The sequence below is a fragment of the Narcine bancroftii genome, chromosome 1 (assembly GCF_036971445.1).
Source record: "Narcine bancroftii isolate sNarBan1 chromosome 1, sNarBan1.hap1, whole genome shotgun sequence".
In the NCBI taxonomy this organism is placed as follows: Eukaryota; Metazoa; Chordata; class Chondrichthyes; order Torpediniformes; family Narcinidae; genus Narcine; species Narcine bancroftii.
The window spans coordinates 299581454-299600605 of NC_091469.1; the positions used below are offsets into that span (position 1 = coordinate 299581454).

General features: G+C 39.6%; 1 protein-coding gene across 6 annotated transcripts in view; it reads left to right on the plus strand.

The window, feature by feature from the left end:
- The first annotated feature begins 633 nt into the window (after positions 1–633).
- ext2 (exostosin glycosyltransferase 2) overlaps positions 634–19152 on the plus strand; it is a 154612-nt gene continuing 136093 nt past the window's right edge. For 4 of the 6 annotated variants that reach the window (XM_069905395.1, XM_069905385.1, XM_069905361.1 and 1 more), the window contains exons 1-3: positions 634–790; positions 9743–10301; positions 15152–15241. In XM_069905395.1, the coding sequence (XP_069761496.1) occupies positions 9766–10301; positions 15152–15241 (626 nt within the window). In that variant the 5' untranslated portion in view covers positions 634–790; positions 9743–9765. Of the gene's footprint in view, positions 791–6806; positions 6846–6986; positions 7068–9742; positions 10302–15151; positions 15242–19152 lie in introns of those variants that run through there. The other 2 variants (XM_069905368.1, XM_069905376.1) reach the window with 2 other exon arrangements.

Below are 19152 nucleotides of genomic sequence, written 5' to 3' on the forward strand. Positions count from 1 at the left end.
TCAGATGGTAATAAACATGATTTGCTTTAGGATAATGCAAGATATTACAGAAAAAAATGTCCTGTCATTGAAGCAGATATAATGGAGACGGAAGAACTGGGAGAATAGAATGTTGTCCTTGCAGTCAACATTCAGGTCAAAACAGTCAGACCCTGCCTATGAGTGGACATAGATATGAAATTTTGACTCTTTATATCATAAATGCTGCCTGACATTTCTATTTTCAATTCAGGTTTCAGCAGATTTTTTATTGGATCTTTCCAAAAAAAATCCCACTTAAATATAGCGTATTTATATCCTTAAATAATTTTTTTAGGAAAAGAGCTGGCGGACTTACGCTGCGTGACCTGCTGAGTTTCTTCCGCACTTACTAAACTAAAATCACAACTTCTGCAAACTTTGTTGAACTATATCTTTTCAGATTTCCAAACAAAACGTTAAAAAAAGTTAATTGCAATTGCTTGTAATCTGAAATAGCAGAAAATATGCACAAAGCTCACCCCGTACACTCTGTGAAGCCTCCAACGTCCCCCTCCTGCTCCTGGAGCGCCTGGGAGCGGCACTGAGCACTTTGCAGAACTGTCAATCAGCGGACATGCCCGGCAGAGGGCTGCCTGCTCCGAGGCACCGGCCCTCCAGGGGGCGGTGGCGGCGGAAGGCGAGGTGCGACGGAGAACCGTGGGCCGGCGCCCTGCTCAGCTGTGCCGTCGCTGCATTTGGTTTCCGAACGCGTCGAGAGATGGTGCCTCGGATTTAGCGCCGAGAGGGAGGGGGCTGCGCCTTCATCCAGGTAAAAGCGATGAGCGGCGGCCGGGCCAGGGGTGGCCTGACAAGTCCCGGAGCTGGTCCCAGGCGCTTCCGCAGCCCGGGGAAGGGACCCTCTGTCTGTCGCGCTGTGTCCCTTCGTCTCCCCCCAGGGTTCGCCATTCATTCCGAGCCCGTGGCACCCTTGGGTGGGACAGGTAGATGTGTGGGTTCGGGAAGTGGTGGTCTTTCGCTGGGTTTCTGCTGCTCCTTGGGAGTCTGATGAGTCTGGGTCCAAAATGCTCTTTCCCAGCTGAGTTACAGGCAGGCCAGGGGTTGGAGGACTGTGCATTGACAACTTTGGTAACATCTGCCTAATCCTTGGTATTATCATTTATTTTTCCCCTGGTGTCAAAGGGCTAGGTTTCTGAAGCCTCCCTCTACTTTTCATTGTAGTGAACTAAACTTTTTATGTAACAAATTAAAATGTAACCATCATTGTATTGATACATTGTATTACCTTGATACATTGTATAAAGGCACTGTTTGACCTGCTGAGTTTCTCAAGCATTTGTGTATCATGAGCCGCTTTCAGGTGCTCAGACGCAGGTAATGCGCTGGCAGATGCGGCTGGGGCGTTCAGGTGACTGCGGTGAAGACGCCCTTCTGTCACCTGAACGTGCCAGCTGAAGGAGAGCCGTGTCCGAGCAAACGCCGGCTCCTGTGGCCGTAGTCCCACTGCTTGCTTTCAGGTGCAACGGGGGATTCCCGGAGCCGGAGATTATACCTACAGGAGGAGGGTTAGGTCAGTGCTCCTCCTGGCCGGGTGCTCCACTTTCAGGTGGCCTCCCAACAGCCGCATAGGGGTAGAATGTGCGGCTTTTCATCGGGATATTTTGGCCACCTGAAAGAGCCTATTGTATTGAAGATTTGTCCAGTGAATGTGTGTATATGTTTGCAGAGCCATATTCCAGATAGTCGAGGTCTCTTTTCTGGTTTGCTGTTATATTAACATGTTATATTTAAGAAAACAAAAGAACTGGAGCTGATGGAAGAGTAGATGGAGGGTCCCAGCTGGTCAGAGAGCATCAGTGAAGAGAAAGGGACAATGAATTAGTATCCAAAAGTGAAAGGGAGTTGTATGTTCCAGTTCTTCATTTATTCTGAGGTAGGATTTTATACGCTGTGTTATTTCTTCGGTTGTTGGTCAGTTTGGCATTCTCTCTGCTTCACATTCGATAGTTTTTTCATCCTAAATGCTACCATCAGAATTCATTGACACAATATTCGGTGTTTATACAGCAGCGTCATAGAGCAAACATTCATATTATAAACATCTTACAACATTAGTATAAAAAAATAAAGTAATAGTGCACAAAAAGTAAGGTAGTGTCTTTGGTTCATTGATTATTCAAGAATCTGATGGCAGCGAGGAAGAAACTGTCTTTGTGCCGTTGAGTGCTCGTCTTTAGGCTCCTGTACCTTTTCGCCGATGGTAGCAGAATGAAGAGGGCAGGGCCTGAGTGGTGGAGGTCTTTGAGGATAGAGGCTGCTTTTTTAAGGCACAGCCTCGTGTAGATGTCCTCATTAGAGTGAAGTCTGGTGGCTGTGATGTTGCAGGCTGAATTAACAAACTTCTGGAGTTTATTGTTGTCTTGAAAGTTGGCGTCTCTGTATCAGGCAGTGATGTAACCAGCCAGAATGCTCTCCACCTGTAGAAGTTTGCGAGAGACTTCGGTGATGTACCGATTCTCTTCAGACGCCTCATAAAGTATAGCCGCTGGAGAACTGCCTTTGTGATTGGTCAACATGGAGGCTCCAGGACAGATCCTCAGAGATGTTGATCCCAGGAATTTGAAGTTCTTTACCCTCTCCACTACTGAGCCCTTGATGAGGACTGGGTTGTGTTTTCCTGAATTTCCCCTGAAGTCCACAGTCATCTCCTTGGTTTTGCTGACATTGAGAGCAAGGTTGTTGTCTTGACACCATTCAACGAGCTGTTCTATCTCCCTCCTGGATGCTTCCTCATTGCCGTTTTTGATTCTGCTGACAACTGTGGTGTCATTGACAAACTTGTAGATGGCATTGGAATTGTGCCTGGCTGCACTGTCATTAGTGTACAATGAGTAGAGCAGTGGGGTAAGCACACATCCTTGGGGTGCACCTGTATTGGTAATCAGTGAGGAGGAGACATTGTCTCCAATGTGTGCTGACTGTGGTCTTCTGATGAGAAAGTCAAGGATCCAGTTGCAGTGGGGGCGTAGAGGCCTAGAATTTGTAGCTTCTTGACCAGCACTGAGGGAATAATGGTGTTGAAGGCCGAGCTGTAGTTGATGAAGAGCAGCCGTATGAATTGCTGTTTTCAAAGTGATCTGAGCTGAGTGGAGAGCCAGTGATAGTCCATCTGCTGTGGAGCGATTGTGACGATATGAAAATTGCAGTGGATCCAGATCTTTGTTTAAGTACATGTTAATTCTGGCCATGCCCAGCCTCTCAAAGCATTTCATCACAGTAGAAGTTAACGTTACTGGGTGGTAGTCGTTGAGGCAACTCGCACTACTCTTCTTGGGTACCTGGATGACTGATGCTCTTTTGAAGCCAGTGAAAACCTCTTGCCTGCAGCAATGAGAGGTTATAAATGTCTGTGAACGCTCCGGCTAGTTGGTTGGGGTAGATTTCAGTATTCTGCCTGGTATGCCGGCAGGACCTGATGCGAGGGTTCATCCTCTTGAATGATGTTTTGATATTTGTTGCTCTCAGAGACAGCTATCACAGGGTCCTCAGCCTTCCATTTCTATAGCTTGATATTGTTCCCTTTTTTACTTCAAATATTTCAATGGTTCTGTAATTTGTCACATAGGTAGGGTTCAACATGTCTGTTTTGGTCAGATACTCTATCCTACATTTCAGCTGCAAGTTGTGGTTTCCAAATGTGCATCCAAATATTTTTTTTTTGTCTGATGATGGGTTGAGCCTCATCAGCCAGTAATTCCAGATTCCCCATTATCCTCTGTAGGTGGAAAGAAGACTTCTTCACCTTACTTCTGATCCTTCCTTCTTGCTTATTGATCGCTGTTAAGAGTTATAGGTCTTCCTCTTGATTTTACTGTATATTTTCTGCACCTTGACTAAGTCTTGCTTTTTTTTTTCCAAAGAAATCAATTCTAGTTGATACCCTTTTCCAATTTTCCAAACTGGGCAACATCCTCGTAAATTAATAGAGGTCCAAAAAGGTTTAACTTTTGAACAAGACCATGTAGAACGAAGAAAAGTTCCAATATCTTCACATCTAAAACATCGATCTAATGTGTCCGATTTCCATCTAGTCAATTTTTGACATGTAATATATAGCTGATGTAAAAAATTATAATGAAGTTATCTATTATCTTACATTAATTGTATTAGATGTAACATCTTTATATAATTTTTTTCTAAATTTGTTCATCCATTGATATATTTAAATCTTGTTCCCATCTTTCTCTTGACTTAAATAAACCTAATTTAGGTGCTTTCTCTCATATACACCATTGAGATAAACTTCTGAACAGTTTTGTCAACAATCAGCTGTTTTAAATCTGTACAATCTTTTAATACCATATCTGGTCCTAATTTCTCTCTCAAATAGGCTCTCAATTGAAAATAACAAAAAAAAATCACATTTAATTCTTAACTGATCAAATGACATTAATCTACCACTCTCACAACAATCTCCTCTTAAAAATTCCTGTAGTATACCATATATTTTTTTTAAAAGGGTTATCTTTTGAAAACATTGAGGATTAAGTAATGGCATTTTTGGTGCCAAAAGACTTCCACCATTTTCTAACAATCTTATTCCAAATATTTCAATAATGGAGCATATCTGTCAGCAACCATTAACCTTGGTTCCCATTTATAAATAAATTCTTCAGGTATATTTCCTCCAATTTTATTTAACTCAATTTCCACCCATGATGGTTAAATATTTCCAAATAAAGAAGCAAGAAGCCTTAATTGTGCTGCTTTATAATAATTCTTAAAATTAGGAAGTTGTAATCCACCCAATTCATATTTCCATGTTAATTTTTCTAACAATATTCTTGCTATCTTACGATTCCAAAGAAATTTCCTAACTTGTTTATTTAATTCCTGCTTTTAATCAAAAGGCTTTTGGTACAAGAGTAGAAATAGTTTGGGTGGTATCGGCTGATGGACCGGAAGGGCCTGGTACTGTGTTGTACATCTAATTTAAAGTATGTTTAAATGTGCATATGTTCTTCCCTTCCCTTGTCCCCAAAACCTCCTAATAAACATTTGGAGGAACAAGATTATTATAATAAAAACACAATGCTGGAGAAAATTGGCAGGTCAAACAGTGTACTTTATATAGCAAAGATAAATATACCTAATCATCATTTCAGGATTATTATCTCTGACAAGAAATCTATTCTCTTTGCACAAATTTGATTTACCTTGGACCCACTCCAATGCTTGGATTGAATGTACATTGAGATTTAGAGCACCCAGGTAGTCTTTGACTGATTTGGATTGCCAAGGCTTTTTGAATTATTTTTAAATATCTCCAATCATTCCTTTTTTGATAATTAAAAATACTAATGCAAAATGCAAACAAATAATTAAAACAATAAAATAAAATAATGTGGACATTTTTTGCATTACCTTAAGCCACCTGTTCAGCTACTACATTCAAATGGAATATATTTGTTTGGAATGAGCATCTGGCTCTACCACTCTCGCATTCTGCCATGTTTCCTCTACTGGGCGTAACAGTGGCCAAGTAGGAGGTCAGATATAGTCACCTGTAGGCATTAGTAGATGCTAGATAAGTGTATTTTCTGGTTGCTTGAGACTTGCTCTTATACTTTACTAATACATCTGAATTAAGAATAAACAAGTTAAAAGACAAAAATACTATACTGCACTTGCTCTGAATAAACGTCACGTGCATGAATATGCAAACCTTAAAGCATTTTACATAGTTTTCACTCACTTTCTTTGAAAACATTTAACCTTTGCTGTATCTGCAGGTTCCTCCCGCTCCACAGAGCTGCCCAAAAGACGAAAAATGTCATTAATTAATCCCCTCCCCAAATTTACAGATAAAGCCTCTGACCGGGGTGACTCTTACTAAGAAGAGATAAGGAGACACTTTAAGAGAGTCATCCCAGCAGTGAGCAGCATCTATCAGCTCTTCATCATCGTTCCTGTTTCACACAACTTTGTTCAAACAGCACGGCCAAGGTTCTCCGCTAGCTGAATATTTGCTTTCATCTTCACCAAAAGTTTGTGTGTTACTTCAGAGACCAATTAATTTTTCAATTTTAAATGTACATTTTTTTAACCTATTTTATTCTTATTTGTTTTATTTTTGAAATTATTTTCCTAGATTTTTTTTGCTATTTACTCAAGGTTGCCTGTTGCTTGATTTAGCTACCAGTGGTTTTTAGTGTACCAGCATCTGGCCTACAGAAAATGGCACTAGCTTATCCCTTCCTGGTAACCACAGTTTTCCAGCATGAAACATCCTCGCAAATTCCTTCTCCGGTGCAATCTTTCTTGAAATGCAATGTTTACTGCAGGCATTCAGGGAGGCTAACATCATGGTGGCCTTTGTAACAAGATGATTTGAGTACAAGAATAGGTTATTTGTATTCCTGAAGGACTGGACTACTGTGGCCTAAGTTGAAGTTGGGCTGAGCATGTGTGGATGTCTGAGGCAAACTGAATCATGTAATTTATTTTGATATTTGCTTCAAGGATAGTAAACATTTGGATATTTTGAAGCATTTTGTAAATCGACAAAATGCAATTATTGTAATGTAGAAATTATTAGGGTTGTAAGGAGAATTAATGTATTAGTTCAGTTGCCATAGAAATTATTTTTGGTTTAATGGCTCCTCAATAGATACACCTGGAAGTACAGTATTCATTCAGTAATAAACTGGAATATCATCTCTACTACCTTGGCCTTGAGCCAATAACCTGACTCAACTGAAGCCAAGCTGTGATATGTTTAATGGTGAAATTGCAAATCATCGAAGAAGCAAAATTGGGTGTGGAAGGAAGTGGGGAAAACAAAGAAAATGGAACAGAATTGTAGAGTAAGCCCACTTTCTTTCCCATCCCAGAAATATCTGGACTGTTTTAATATATTAAAAATTGAAGTTGCTTGTCTGTCTTGAGTGTAATATTTTCTTAATTGCTCTCTTTTTTTTCTTCCCTCTTGCTCTTCTTTTATGCAGCTTATTAAGGTTATTTTCACACTTTCCTGTCATCTGTATGACTCAAATTGTATAAACAAGTTACATCCTTTATCAGTTTGGGTAAGTGAAAAGTTAACAAGTAGTGGTCATTTAAGTCTTGTCTGCGTACTTTGCTTTAATTTCTAAAAACTTGAAGAACTGTAAGCTTATGTTAGACACCATTGTTCTAGTCACAGGAAATATTTTATTGTTTGCCTATATTTTATAATTTTGTAAATATCTGGAAAGTGGTTCACGTTTGTGTGATTCAGTGGGCAATAATGTATTTCTATGACTTTCACTGTTATGCAGAATTAACCTTGGACCCTCTTGCTTCCTGTGTAAGGAGTTTGTACATTCTCCCCGTGTCTGCATGAGTTTCCTCTGGGTGCTCTGGTTTCCTCCCACGTATGGGGGATATAGGTCAATTGGGTGTAATTGGGATCGTGGACCTTAAGGGCCTGTTACTATGTTGTATGTCTAAATTTAAAAAATTGTTTGAAAACTTTCCAATTGATTTTAATTCGATGTGGAGTGTTGGGTGTACGTGCCCCCTCCACCTCAGTGGCTAATTATATCTGGCACCTTTCTCTAGCTTTTCTATATGGCTCAGAGGTGGAGCATCATGTTGCACACATTGGTACCACCAATTAACATAAGACTTCCACTCTTGATAAGACACACACCTAGATCCATGTTGAAGCCTAAATTGTTGATAGCTGGTGGTTTCCCACAGAATCATCAACTAGCAGTTAATTTGGTGCAGTCCACTACATGCTCTATGGAGCATCTACTTTCATTCTATCTAGATCAAGAGTGGCCAACCATTTAATATTTAACTTAGACAATACAGCATGATAACAGGCCATTTCGGTCCACGAGTTCGTGCTGCCCAATTAACCTACACCCTTGGTACGTATTCATGGGTTGATGTATGTCTAAATTAAAAGGTTGGACACCTCTGATCAAGATGTTAGTGCTTTAAAGGTTAAATGATGCATTTTGTCTCATAGACCTTTTTCTCATAATGGAGATAGCTAACTCCATTTTAATACCGGAAAAGCTCTACAAGCAAATTTGTAGCTGAGGTTTACAGTTGAATGGTTCTGGCAGAATCTACCTTGATTCAGTGTTAAATTGTATCAAGTGATATTACATGGATATTCACTGCTTTGTTCACTCAGATCTTGCCATTAAATCATGGGTGTTGGGGGGGTGGGGTTGGTGGTATAAAGCTTGCATGGAGTCAAATGTAATTTTACACCATGCTAAATATAAACTACTTCTGTGGATTATTCAAAATAACTCAGTTGCATTCTTCCTAAAAGTAGGGTTAAAATGTTTTTTTTTAATTTGCTGAAGTAGTGTCAATCAGGTACTGTAAAATCCCTGGTATCTGGCACCTACGGGGATTGCAGATGCCGGATATGTAAATTTTTCCAGTTGCCTTTGACACAATGCCAAACTAATACACCTCCATTAAGAATAAACAGTTTAAAAGACATAAGACAGTGCAAAAAGCAAAGTAATTTGAAAAATAGATCAGTATTGTAGCCCTCCGGTATTTCCCGTACCTCACAAAGTTTAGATTTGAACCACCATTGCTGATACTGTTACAGCATTAGACTAACCGCTATGGTAAACGTGTCACTATCATAATTAACCCCCTCTCCCCCAAGTTCACAGATAAAGCCCCACTCAAATATTTAATACTAATAAAGATAAAGACTCTTACAAGGCAGGGATAGGGAGACACTTTAGGAGAGGCACACGAGCTGGCTTTTCATCCTGGGTGCCGCCATTTTATTCAAAACAACTTTATTCAAACAGTTGCTGTTGGCGGAGCATGACCAGGACACTCCGCTGGCTGAATGTTTGCTCCCATCTTCACCAAGGGGGTTGTGTCGTGCTTCAAAGAACATTTACTTCTATAGATTTAAAGCAAACTGCCCAATGACGCAGATGCTATTCTCTGTGACTGCAGTTTATGGCCTTTGAGTTGTCATTGAGATTTCTCACATCTCATTGCTGTGGATTGGACTATTAAACATTAGGCTTGGTAACCGAAAGTGGTGTCAGTGGCAATGTTTGACAACTGAAGTTCAAGTATGCTACCATCTGATTGTATGTGTACAGCCCAACGAAACAGTGTCTCACCAGACCACAGTGCACACACAAAAACATACAATACAGTATATAATAATCACATGAATAATCAAATAAAATATATAAATAATTGGGATAGCTTTTATGGTTACAAAATGCTGTTTATCAGTCTCACACCTGCTGGAAGAAGCAAATCCCCAGCCTGGCAGTCCTGATTTTTGAAGTGGAACAGCTGGGCAGAGAGAAAAGTGCTGACTTTTAGAGATGTTACTTGTAGATTGGGACTGAAACAACTGAAGGCTTTTGTAGCTGAAGATTAATTAGAGCAGAAACAGAGCAAAGGAAAGCAAAATTTGAAGGCAGTGTATTTGAGGTGTTGCAGGTTTATGGCTCCATGAGGTCTTAAGTGAAATATTTTTGAAATTGTGGATTAATGAGGTAGCCAGTGGAGTTTAAATAATGTTCATCTTAGCAGAATGAATTTGTTCTCTGAAGTAATTTACCAGCTTGAATTGTTACTGTAGGGGTCAAAGCATATTACCAAAAAAAAAATGCTTTAAAATGAACAACTTTTGCACTTGGATGACTTTATAAATATCGCCATGGTTATAATTGTGTTGGTAATCACTTCCATTTTGTTTTACTTGCAGGACCCATTGGAAGGCAATAAATTATGTATGCTTCAACCAAGTACAACAATCGGGGCCCAACCCTTATTCCCAGGATGAAAACCAAGCATCGAATTTATTACATTGCACTTTTTTCAATTGTGCTACTTGGACTTATAGCCACAGGAGTGTTTCAGTTCTGGCCGAATACGATAGAAGCTACCAGTGAGTGGACAGTTGAAAAACGCAGCATTCATGATGTTCCTGAAGTCAAATTAACTGACGACTGTCCTATTCCTGAACGAGGAGACTTGAGCTGTCGAATGCACACTTGTTTTGATGTATACCGTTGTGGGTATAATCCCAAGAACAAAATTAAAATCTACATCTATCCACTGAGAAAGTACGTTGATGAGTATGGAACTGTTGTCAGCAATACCATTTCCAAAGAATATAATGAGTTATTGACTGCTATTACTGAAAGTGATTTCTATACAGATGATATAAGCAGAGCATGTTTGTTTATTCCATCGATTGATGTGCTGAATCAGAATAATCTCAGGATAAAGGAAACAGCGCAGGCCTTAGCCCAGCTAATCAGGTATGTTGGTATATTTGTAGATATTACTATATATGATGGTATTTGAACCTTAAAAATGTCACCCCAAAACCAGGGGTCATCTTATACACCAAGTCTAAAATCTGAACCTTAATATTTTGTGGTTTTGATTGTTGTCCATGGCAACATATGAGAACAGCATAAAACAGCTGAATTAATAGTAATGTTATATTAAAACAATAAATATGTATTATAAACCTGTCTAATACACCTTAACAGCACCACAAATGAAGCTAATATTTGCAACAGCGGACGAAAAGTAAACCATCAGCCAGAGTCCTAGGGTACATTCTATTTATACTGCCTTGTAGGCCAATCACACAGTGACTAGTACTTTTCAACTTTTAAAGATAGGGTTTCTTGGAAAGGCTCAAGTTTACACTAATGTACAATGAGAGGAGGCACTGGACACTGGTCTAGAGAAGCATGTAGCAGACGTGGTCCATGACTAGCATCAAAATGAATACCTTGTATCAAAAAGTAAACGACGCATTTTTGTACTTAAGCAAGGTAAAGACAACCAAGTGCACAGCAAAAACTTTAAAGCCACTGCTTCATGGCATCATAATTTTATGAAAAGAAATGATCAAGTACTTATTAAAATAATGCAGAAATTAGCAGCAGATCTTGACATTAAAATGACTAATTACCATCGCTATGTAATACAACAATGTAAGAAACATGATTATCTATTAAGCAACATCAGAAACATGGATGAAACACCTATGAACATGGTTGGGGTAAAAGGCTATTGGGGCAGCAAGCTCTCAGCAGGAAGTGCCAGATATGGGGTAGTTTTGTACAAGTATAGCTCAAAACCTACATTTTAAAGTGGAAGTTCTGGGGTTGTCTAATACGCCCAGTAGCTTTATAAGCCAGCGTATCCTGGAATTAAGCTCTTAAAATGTCTATACCATTGCTTGGCTTTTGATTGCATTAAGATGTTTTAATTTGAAATCAGCTTTCATATTTTTTTAATTGGAATTTTAATTTGAGCTAATTGCTAACAAAATCAGAAAATTAAAATACAGGCCTTTGAAGACATAATGAACGACATCTTCACTTTGAAAGGTAACATTTATGGAGCAGAATATAAAATATGAGGAAAATGTTAAGGATGGAAGTAGGGTTTAAGATCCTTTCTGGCTGCCTGGAATGATGGACTGATATGAAGGTTGTGTGAGATTTTTTAATAGGTACTGAAGCAAGCTTGCCAAAAATAATAAATGGAGTTGCAGGAGATTTAAGTCCTTATGACTGAAAGTAGACAAATTAAGGTTAATGGTGATGTACTCCAATAAGTAGAAAGTGAAAAGTGAGGGTCTTAAGAAGATGTACAAAGATTTTTAAAAATGGGAGCCTTTAAGGAGATGACAGTTCATGTAAAATCCAGAGTATCTAGGGCAGTGTCTTAAGAGATCAGCCTCTATTTGCAAGGACCCCCACCACCCAAGCCATGCCTCTACACTCTGCTACCATCAGGGCAGAAGGCTGAAGACGAGCACCCAGTGGCTTCTTCCCCTCTAACTTTAGATTTCTGAATGAACAATGGACTACAGACACCACTTCACCTTTCTCCTATTTTCTTGCACTACTTATTTATTTTTGAAATGTGATTCATAGCGATATTTACACTGATGCTGCCATAAAAGAACAAATTTTGTGACATGTTTGTGATAATTTCTGTATCTGATCTTTGATGGAGAAAGTTGAGCTGTTTCGAACTGATGCTCTTGGCAAACCAGAGAGGGAGAGAAAAATTCAGCAGAATATAGGATGCATTTCAAATGCTCAGTTGAAAACACAAGTAAGAGCCAGCTTAATGAAGTGAAACAAGAGTCTGCGGGCACTGTGATTGTAGTTAATACACACAAGTGCTGGATAAACTCAGCAGGCCCTGCTGCATCCATAGGAGTTTTCAGGCTTGAGGCCTTCTTCAAGGTATGAGCAAGACGCCGGCAGGTACCTAAATAAAAAGGTTGTAGCAGGAGGGAAGAAGGTGTGTGGGAGGAGAACAGACCAACTGGCAAGAGGTCAGAGGTGGATATAGGTGTGAGGGCAGGAGAGAAATGCTGAGAAGTGATGAGAGGAGGGGGTAGCTCTGTGAATACAGAGCTGGAGGAAAGGAGACAGAGCGATAGGCGGGAGAGAGACAAAGGGTGGGGGCTGGAGGAAAGGAGACAATGGAATAGGGAAAGAGAGATGGGGATGTCGTTACGGAAACCAGAGAAGCCAGTGTTAATCCCATCTGGTTGGAGGGTGCTCAGATGAGGTGGTGTTCCTCCAATTTGTGTGTGGTCCAAGTTTGGCAATGCATGAGATCATGGGTAGACATGTCAGCATGGTAATGGGACAGGGAATTGAAATGGGTTGCCACTGGGAGATCCCTGGTTTTACGCAGACAGGGTGAAGGTGTTCAATGAAGTAATCTCCCATTTCTGCAACCAGTCTCTCAGACATAGGGAAGGCCACAATGGGAGCACCTGATGCAGTTAATGACTCCTGTTGATTAACAAGTGAAGAATTGTTTCATTTGGTAGGGCTGGTTGTGGCCCCGAATGGTGGGGAGGGTGGAGGTGAGAGCACAAGTGTAGCATTTCCTGTGGTCACAGGTAGGTACCAAGGGGGCGATTGATGGGAAAGAATGAGTGATCAAGGGAGTCACAGATGGAGGGGGTTCCCTGAGGAAGTTAGAGAGGAGAGAGGAAGATTTGTCTGGTGGCAGGATGACATGTTGGATGTGGAGGCTGATGGGATAGTAGGTAAAAAAAAAAATCGAAGGCAGATTGGGGATCCAAATTCACCCATCTTCAATCCGCCAAGAGGGGTACTGCCAGCGGTGGAGCGTAGCACTCCACAACCAATCTAAAATGGTACACCCATCTTGCTGGGTTGAAAAAGGAAGGGCTGATGATGTCGTGATGACGTCTTCAGCCTGTGACAAAAGTGTGGGAAATTCAGGATTGTAGCATCTGTTGTTTCACCACCATTTTGAGTGAGCAGCAATGACATTTCCAGGCAAGTATGTTTCTAATTGATGGAACTAGAGAACATAAAAGTAATTTGCAAAAGAATCAAAAATTAACGCGTGGAAAATGTTTATGGGGGAACAGGTTAGAACTTCGTATGAACTGCTTCCAGTGATTATCGGAGCCAAATTTAATTCTGGTGTTCAAAACAGAACTGCAAAATTCTTTGGTTGGGGGGGGGAAGGAATTGTGAGATTTTGGTGTGAGAGCAGGGAAGTCTCGTCAGCTACATTAATCTTTCTTAGAGCTGGCATGGCTTTTCTTTCTTTTCCAATCTTTTTATTATTATTATAATTTATAAACACATACAGTTCAAAGAGATATGAAAAATACATAGTAAATAATGAACAGAGATATTAAACAATAATATTGCAGAATAAAAATATATCATAAAAAAAATTAGATCAGTTTAGAGTATGAACTATCTCTAAAAAAATGATATAATTAATAAAAATATATTAAAAAAAAAGAGAAAAAAAAAACCCAAAAAGGAAGAAAAAACAAATCTGAATTAAAAACTTTTAAAAAGAATACCTACCGATATAGCTAAATCACGCCGATCACTCCGATCTCATCTAACAGCCCAATTATCATATATAATCATAAAAAGAAAACAGAGCCAGATCAACTCACCACAAATGAAAATATTGAATAAATGGTCGCCAGGTTAACTCGAACTTAGAAGGGGATTCATAGACAGAGTTTCTAATTTTCTCTAAATTTAAACATAGTATAGTTTGGGTAAACCATTGGAAAACAGTGGGAGGATTAACCTCTTTCCAATTCAATAGTATAGATCTAATTAGCTTTAATTATGATTTTTGGTTTCCCACCTAAACGTTCTGCTGCTTTCATTGTTTAAGGAGTTGTTCAAGGAATTGAACAATATCTTCATTAACCAGCACACCATCTTTGCCTTGGGGAAGGATTGAAGTTGAGCTAAAATGGTTGGAACTGGAATATTGCCTTAAGGACTCAGTTTCTGGGTCCGAAATGGTTGACCGCAAACTACATGAACCACCTTTATTTTTTGTTAAATCTGGCTCTGATTCCATTGACTGCAATCTACTCGACTCCTTAATGCTAAGCATAGTCAAATACTGTCTTGATATCAGAATTGTTATTCTCCGCTCCCTTTCAGTCATCAGCAAATGGTTTGAAATGCTGGCACGATCAACAGGTGAGGCTTGTTCATCATTATCACCTTGTATTAGTTGGCATACACATTGGCAACAAATGTGTTTATTCTTGGTTTAAATTTAAAATTTAAATTTGGGCATATGGCAAGTAACATGCTATTTAGGCCCATGAGTCTGTTCCACCCCATTTACACCCAATTAACCTGCACCCCCAGAATGTTTTGAACACTGGGAGGAAACCGGAGCCCCCGGGGAAAACCCACGCATACACGGGGAGAATGTACAAACTCCTTCCAGACAATGCAGGATTCAAACCCTGGTCCCAATTACTAGTGCTGTAAAGGCGTTGCACTAACCGCTATGCCAACAGTGCTGCCCCATTGATTGATATATATTTGCAAGAGTGTTCCTGACTGATCCTTGGATTAGTAGACTTTTTCCCTCATGGGGGAGCATCTATGATTCTCTGACTAATGAATTTCACAATCCAATTAAGCTAGAATATTTCAACCAGCCCCTATGTCAGACCATACCCTTTCATTAGATGTTGATTCTCTTAAAGAAACCTGCAAGGTTCATGTAGAAAGTCTCTGTTCAACTTAACTCTCCAAATGTTATACTCTACTGCTTGTTTTCTAAAAGTATTTGTGCCTTGACTATTTAGATGGGACAGAGGAACAAACCATTTGCTGTTTAACATGCTTCCTGGAGGCCCTCCTGATTATAATACTGCCCTGGATGTTCCACGTGGCAGGTAAGTTTAAAGCCCTAAAAAAGCCAAATAATTGCCTCATTTGCTTCTCATTCTTTATACTAAACTATCTGGGTATCTTCTTTACAACTTTTATATTTGCTGTTATTTTGATTGGAAGAGATAAGAATGGGAAACAATTTTTTAGCAGATGCATTATCGTGTCAGTGTTATTCTCAACTATCTGATTCCATTCATCTTATTTAATCAGTCAACATATTTGCATCTGATTTGGAAAAAAAAAGATTTTCTATAAGCCTAGTCAGTACTTCATAACTAAAGTCAGATTTTCATTGACATGTAGTGAAACCCCATTACAATGCGATCATTTGGGTCCATAAAATGTCATTGCAAAAAAAAAGCGGGGTCGTGCTAATTTGGGGTTACTTCCATATACAGTGAGAACATCATCAGGAGTGTGGAACTGGGCACTTTCAGCAACTTGTCTCATTTCCATTTTGGTTGAATCTCTGTCCTACCTGCACAACCAGGCCACACTCTGGGCATCAGCTCCCTGCAAAAGCAGATCCTACGGCTGCTGTACAAGCTGAGGGAGCTGTAAGAGAGCGCACTGCCGCTGACGCACAGCCTGACTGTGCTGTGCCTGGACAGCAACCTGCTGCGCTGAGACTGGTGTCTGCGCAGGCTGCTGCGGACCCGCCCGGCTTTCAGCTTCAACCAGCGGTCGCCGGTATGCACGTCTCCAGCTGACCTGGAGGGCTGCTGAAGTTGCACAGCACTGCGCTCCACCACTCACTGGCCTGACACAAGCCCCAGATTAGGGAGTGGTGTACTTCAGGTGCCGGGCAGACAGCGCAGGCTGATCGTGTTATATCTGAATTTGTGTTAAATTGGGGTGCTTAAAATCGGGGTTTCACTGCATTATTTATCTTTATCTTCTAATGTTAAATTTGGATCTTTTGGATAGAAATGATGTTTGGCTGGATATTTAAATTTAAATTATAAAAATTTTAAATTTAAACATACAGCATGAGCCCATGCCACCCTATCATACTCAACTGACCTACAACTCCCGGTACTGTTTGGAGGGAGGGAGGAAACCGGAGCCCCCAAGGAAAACCCATGCAGACACTGGGAGAACATACAAACTCCTTACAGCACGGGATTCAAACCCCGGTCCCAATTGCTGGCGCTGAAACAGCGTTTCATGCTATGCTAATCGTACTGCCCAATGTCCAAGGATAATTTTATCATAGAATTCTATCATGGATAATTTATTAAGATATTATGTTTGAAACCTTTAACAAAAATATAATTGCTGCAAATGTTTAATGCATGTTGTAATGTTATTTCTAAACCAGGTTTTAACTGGTAAGATTATTACTCCTCATAGTTGTTAAGTTTAAATTTCAAACTGCCTTTGCTCTAAGGTTTCCAATGGTGCATTTATTGAACATTTTGTTGGTATATCATTTTGTACTCTAGCAGAACACATTATATTCCATAAGCATAAGTAGATTGGGTAGTTGTCATTTCATTTCTTTTGTGAGATAGGTAGGATGTGGAATGCTAAAACTTGACCACCTCCACTTCTGTGTTGAGCCATTAAACCCCTGAGAGCAGAAATGTGAATGAAACCAGTGCGAACAATTACTTAGAAGTAGATCTGAACCTTTTCCAAGATAGAACATGCATTAAGACACTAGGCGCTTCCAAATTGCAGCACCCAGGTAGCCCTCCTGGGACCCAGGTGAGATTATTGGGTGGTGTGTACCTCTTGCACCTTTCAAATAGCAGCCTTACCTACCTGTTAAGTTGCCATCCCAGTGATTTAAGGGAGATCCCACACCTGTGATGACATGGTGAGTAAAGTGTCATGCAACCACAGGGAATCCCCTTTTCCCTGTGTTCTTTCTGTTTAAAGTTCCAGAATAACCAGGTGAGCCATTTCCCCTTTCAAATAGGCGGAGGAAGTTGCCCAGGAAAATTTTACTGAATTCCCTGACTACCTCAAGGTAGTTCTGGGACCTGGGTGGATTTTGACTGGGCTTACCAGGGTTGGCCCTTTCAAATAGCCCTGTACCTAGGTCTAGTAAAGTGCCCAGTTAACCCCATTTTACAAGGCGATTTGAAAGGGCTTACTGAGGTGTACTTCAACATTGAAAATGACTTTTAAAGTGCAGCAAAACCCCTGGATCTGGCACCCATGGGGATTGGTATTCTCCAGTTTCTTGAGATTTACTCTTGCAGAGCCCAACTAATACACCTGCATTAAGAATAAAAGTCAAAAATGCTCTACTCTATTTACCGTGAACAAACTTCACTTGTCTGAATAATCAAACTTTAAAGCATTTTACTGTATTTGCAGTCACATTCTTTGAAAACATTTTCCTGTCGCTGCATCTGCAGATTCCTCCCCCTTTCATGGAGCCACCTGAAAGGCAAACAATATAATTATAGATAATTATAATCCCACCTCCCCACCCCACCAAGTTTACAGATAAAGCCTCTGACCGGGGCAATTCTTACTAATCAGGGATAAGGAAACACGTTAAGAGAGTCACCTCCACCACGAATTGCATCAACCAGCTCTTCATCCTGGGTGACACCATTGCTGTTTCACACAACTTTATTCAAACAGCCACTACGAGCAAAGCATGACCAAAGCGCTCTGCTGGCTGAATATTTGCTTCCGTCTTCACCAAAGGTTATGAGATACTTTAGAGAACATTTACAATTTTTAACTTGTGTATTTTTTTAACAGATTTTCTTATTTTATTTTCCCTTTTTTTTTGTCAGTTCTTTATGTTGCCACTTTCTTGAATTCCGAACTGGGTATTACTGTATTACCGAGGGGTTTTACTGTATTTAGTTTCATTGTTCTCAAATCTCAAAGTTTTGATTTGGATTTTGAGCATGGAACAATGCAAAAAGTGTTGGTGTTTTTCTTCCCTCATTTGGATGCAACTTCTGACATTCATCCATGCATAGTTTAAAACCAAAAATGAATAACTACCCTCTTGCTACATATGCTACTGAAAAGTTGTGTTCAAAGGCATTAAAAAAGAGAAATTATTGTTTGCCTATGAGACCCTCATTAGGTATGGCAGAATAAATGTAAGGCTTCTTCATGAAGTGAATGTTCAACAGTGTATCAAGTCCATTTATATCAAACACACTGAGAAGCTTATTTTCCAAGTGTTTAATCGTCAAATTTAAATTATTTTAAATTTTACATTTTGTTGCCTTTTATCTGTTAATGCCTATCTTTTCCTTTGTTTTAATTTGCTTTTTCTAGATGGTTCTACAGTAAAATAATTTATGGTTTAAACCCTTTAAGGATTTTTTTTTCAGTGAGAACAAATGTTTAAGGAAGTTTGAGAGGTATGCGGGGCAAATATTTCAAACAAGGAACAAGCTGCCATGAGTAGTGGAAGGAACTAAAATAGTAGCATTTAAGAGGCTTTAGATGAATGGATGAGTATTTATTTGGTGCAAATAACAGATTTTTTCATTTGATTCAGACATCATATTCAGCACAGACGTGGACTGAAGGGTCTTTCTTGTGCTTTACTGTTCAAGGTTAAATAGGCATGTTGGTGTAGCTTGCCCTGTTTAGACAGGTTTTTGGATCTCATAACCCAGGGTATATTAAATGTTCACCAAAGATCTGTCCATTTTTGTAGGCACAATAAATGCCAAATGTCCTTTATTTGCTACTTATTACCGATATTAAAATTTTGAGCATTTTTTTGTGGAAATTTTATTCAATTCCACAGGATGGCAGCAGTTAACAGCCAAAAGTTGAAAGTAAACATCACTGTAACTGTTCTGTTTTCATAGCATGAGAAATATGTTATTTTTGTTACAATATTAAGTGACAGATATGTGACTGAAAGATTAATTTAAAGTGTGCTGTAAATATCATCTGACCTTGTAAAATTGCAATCATT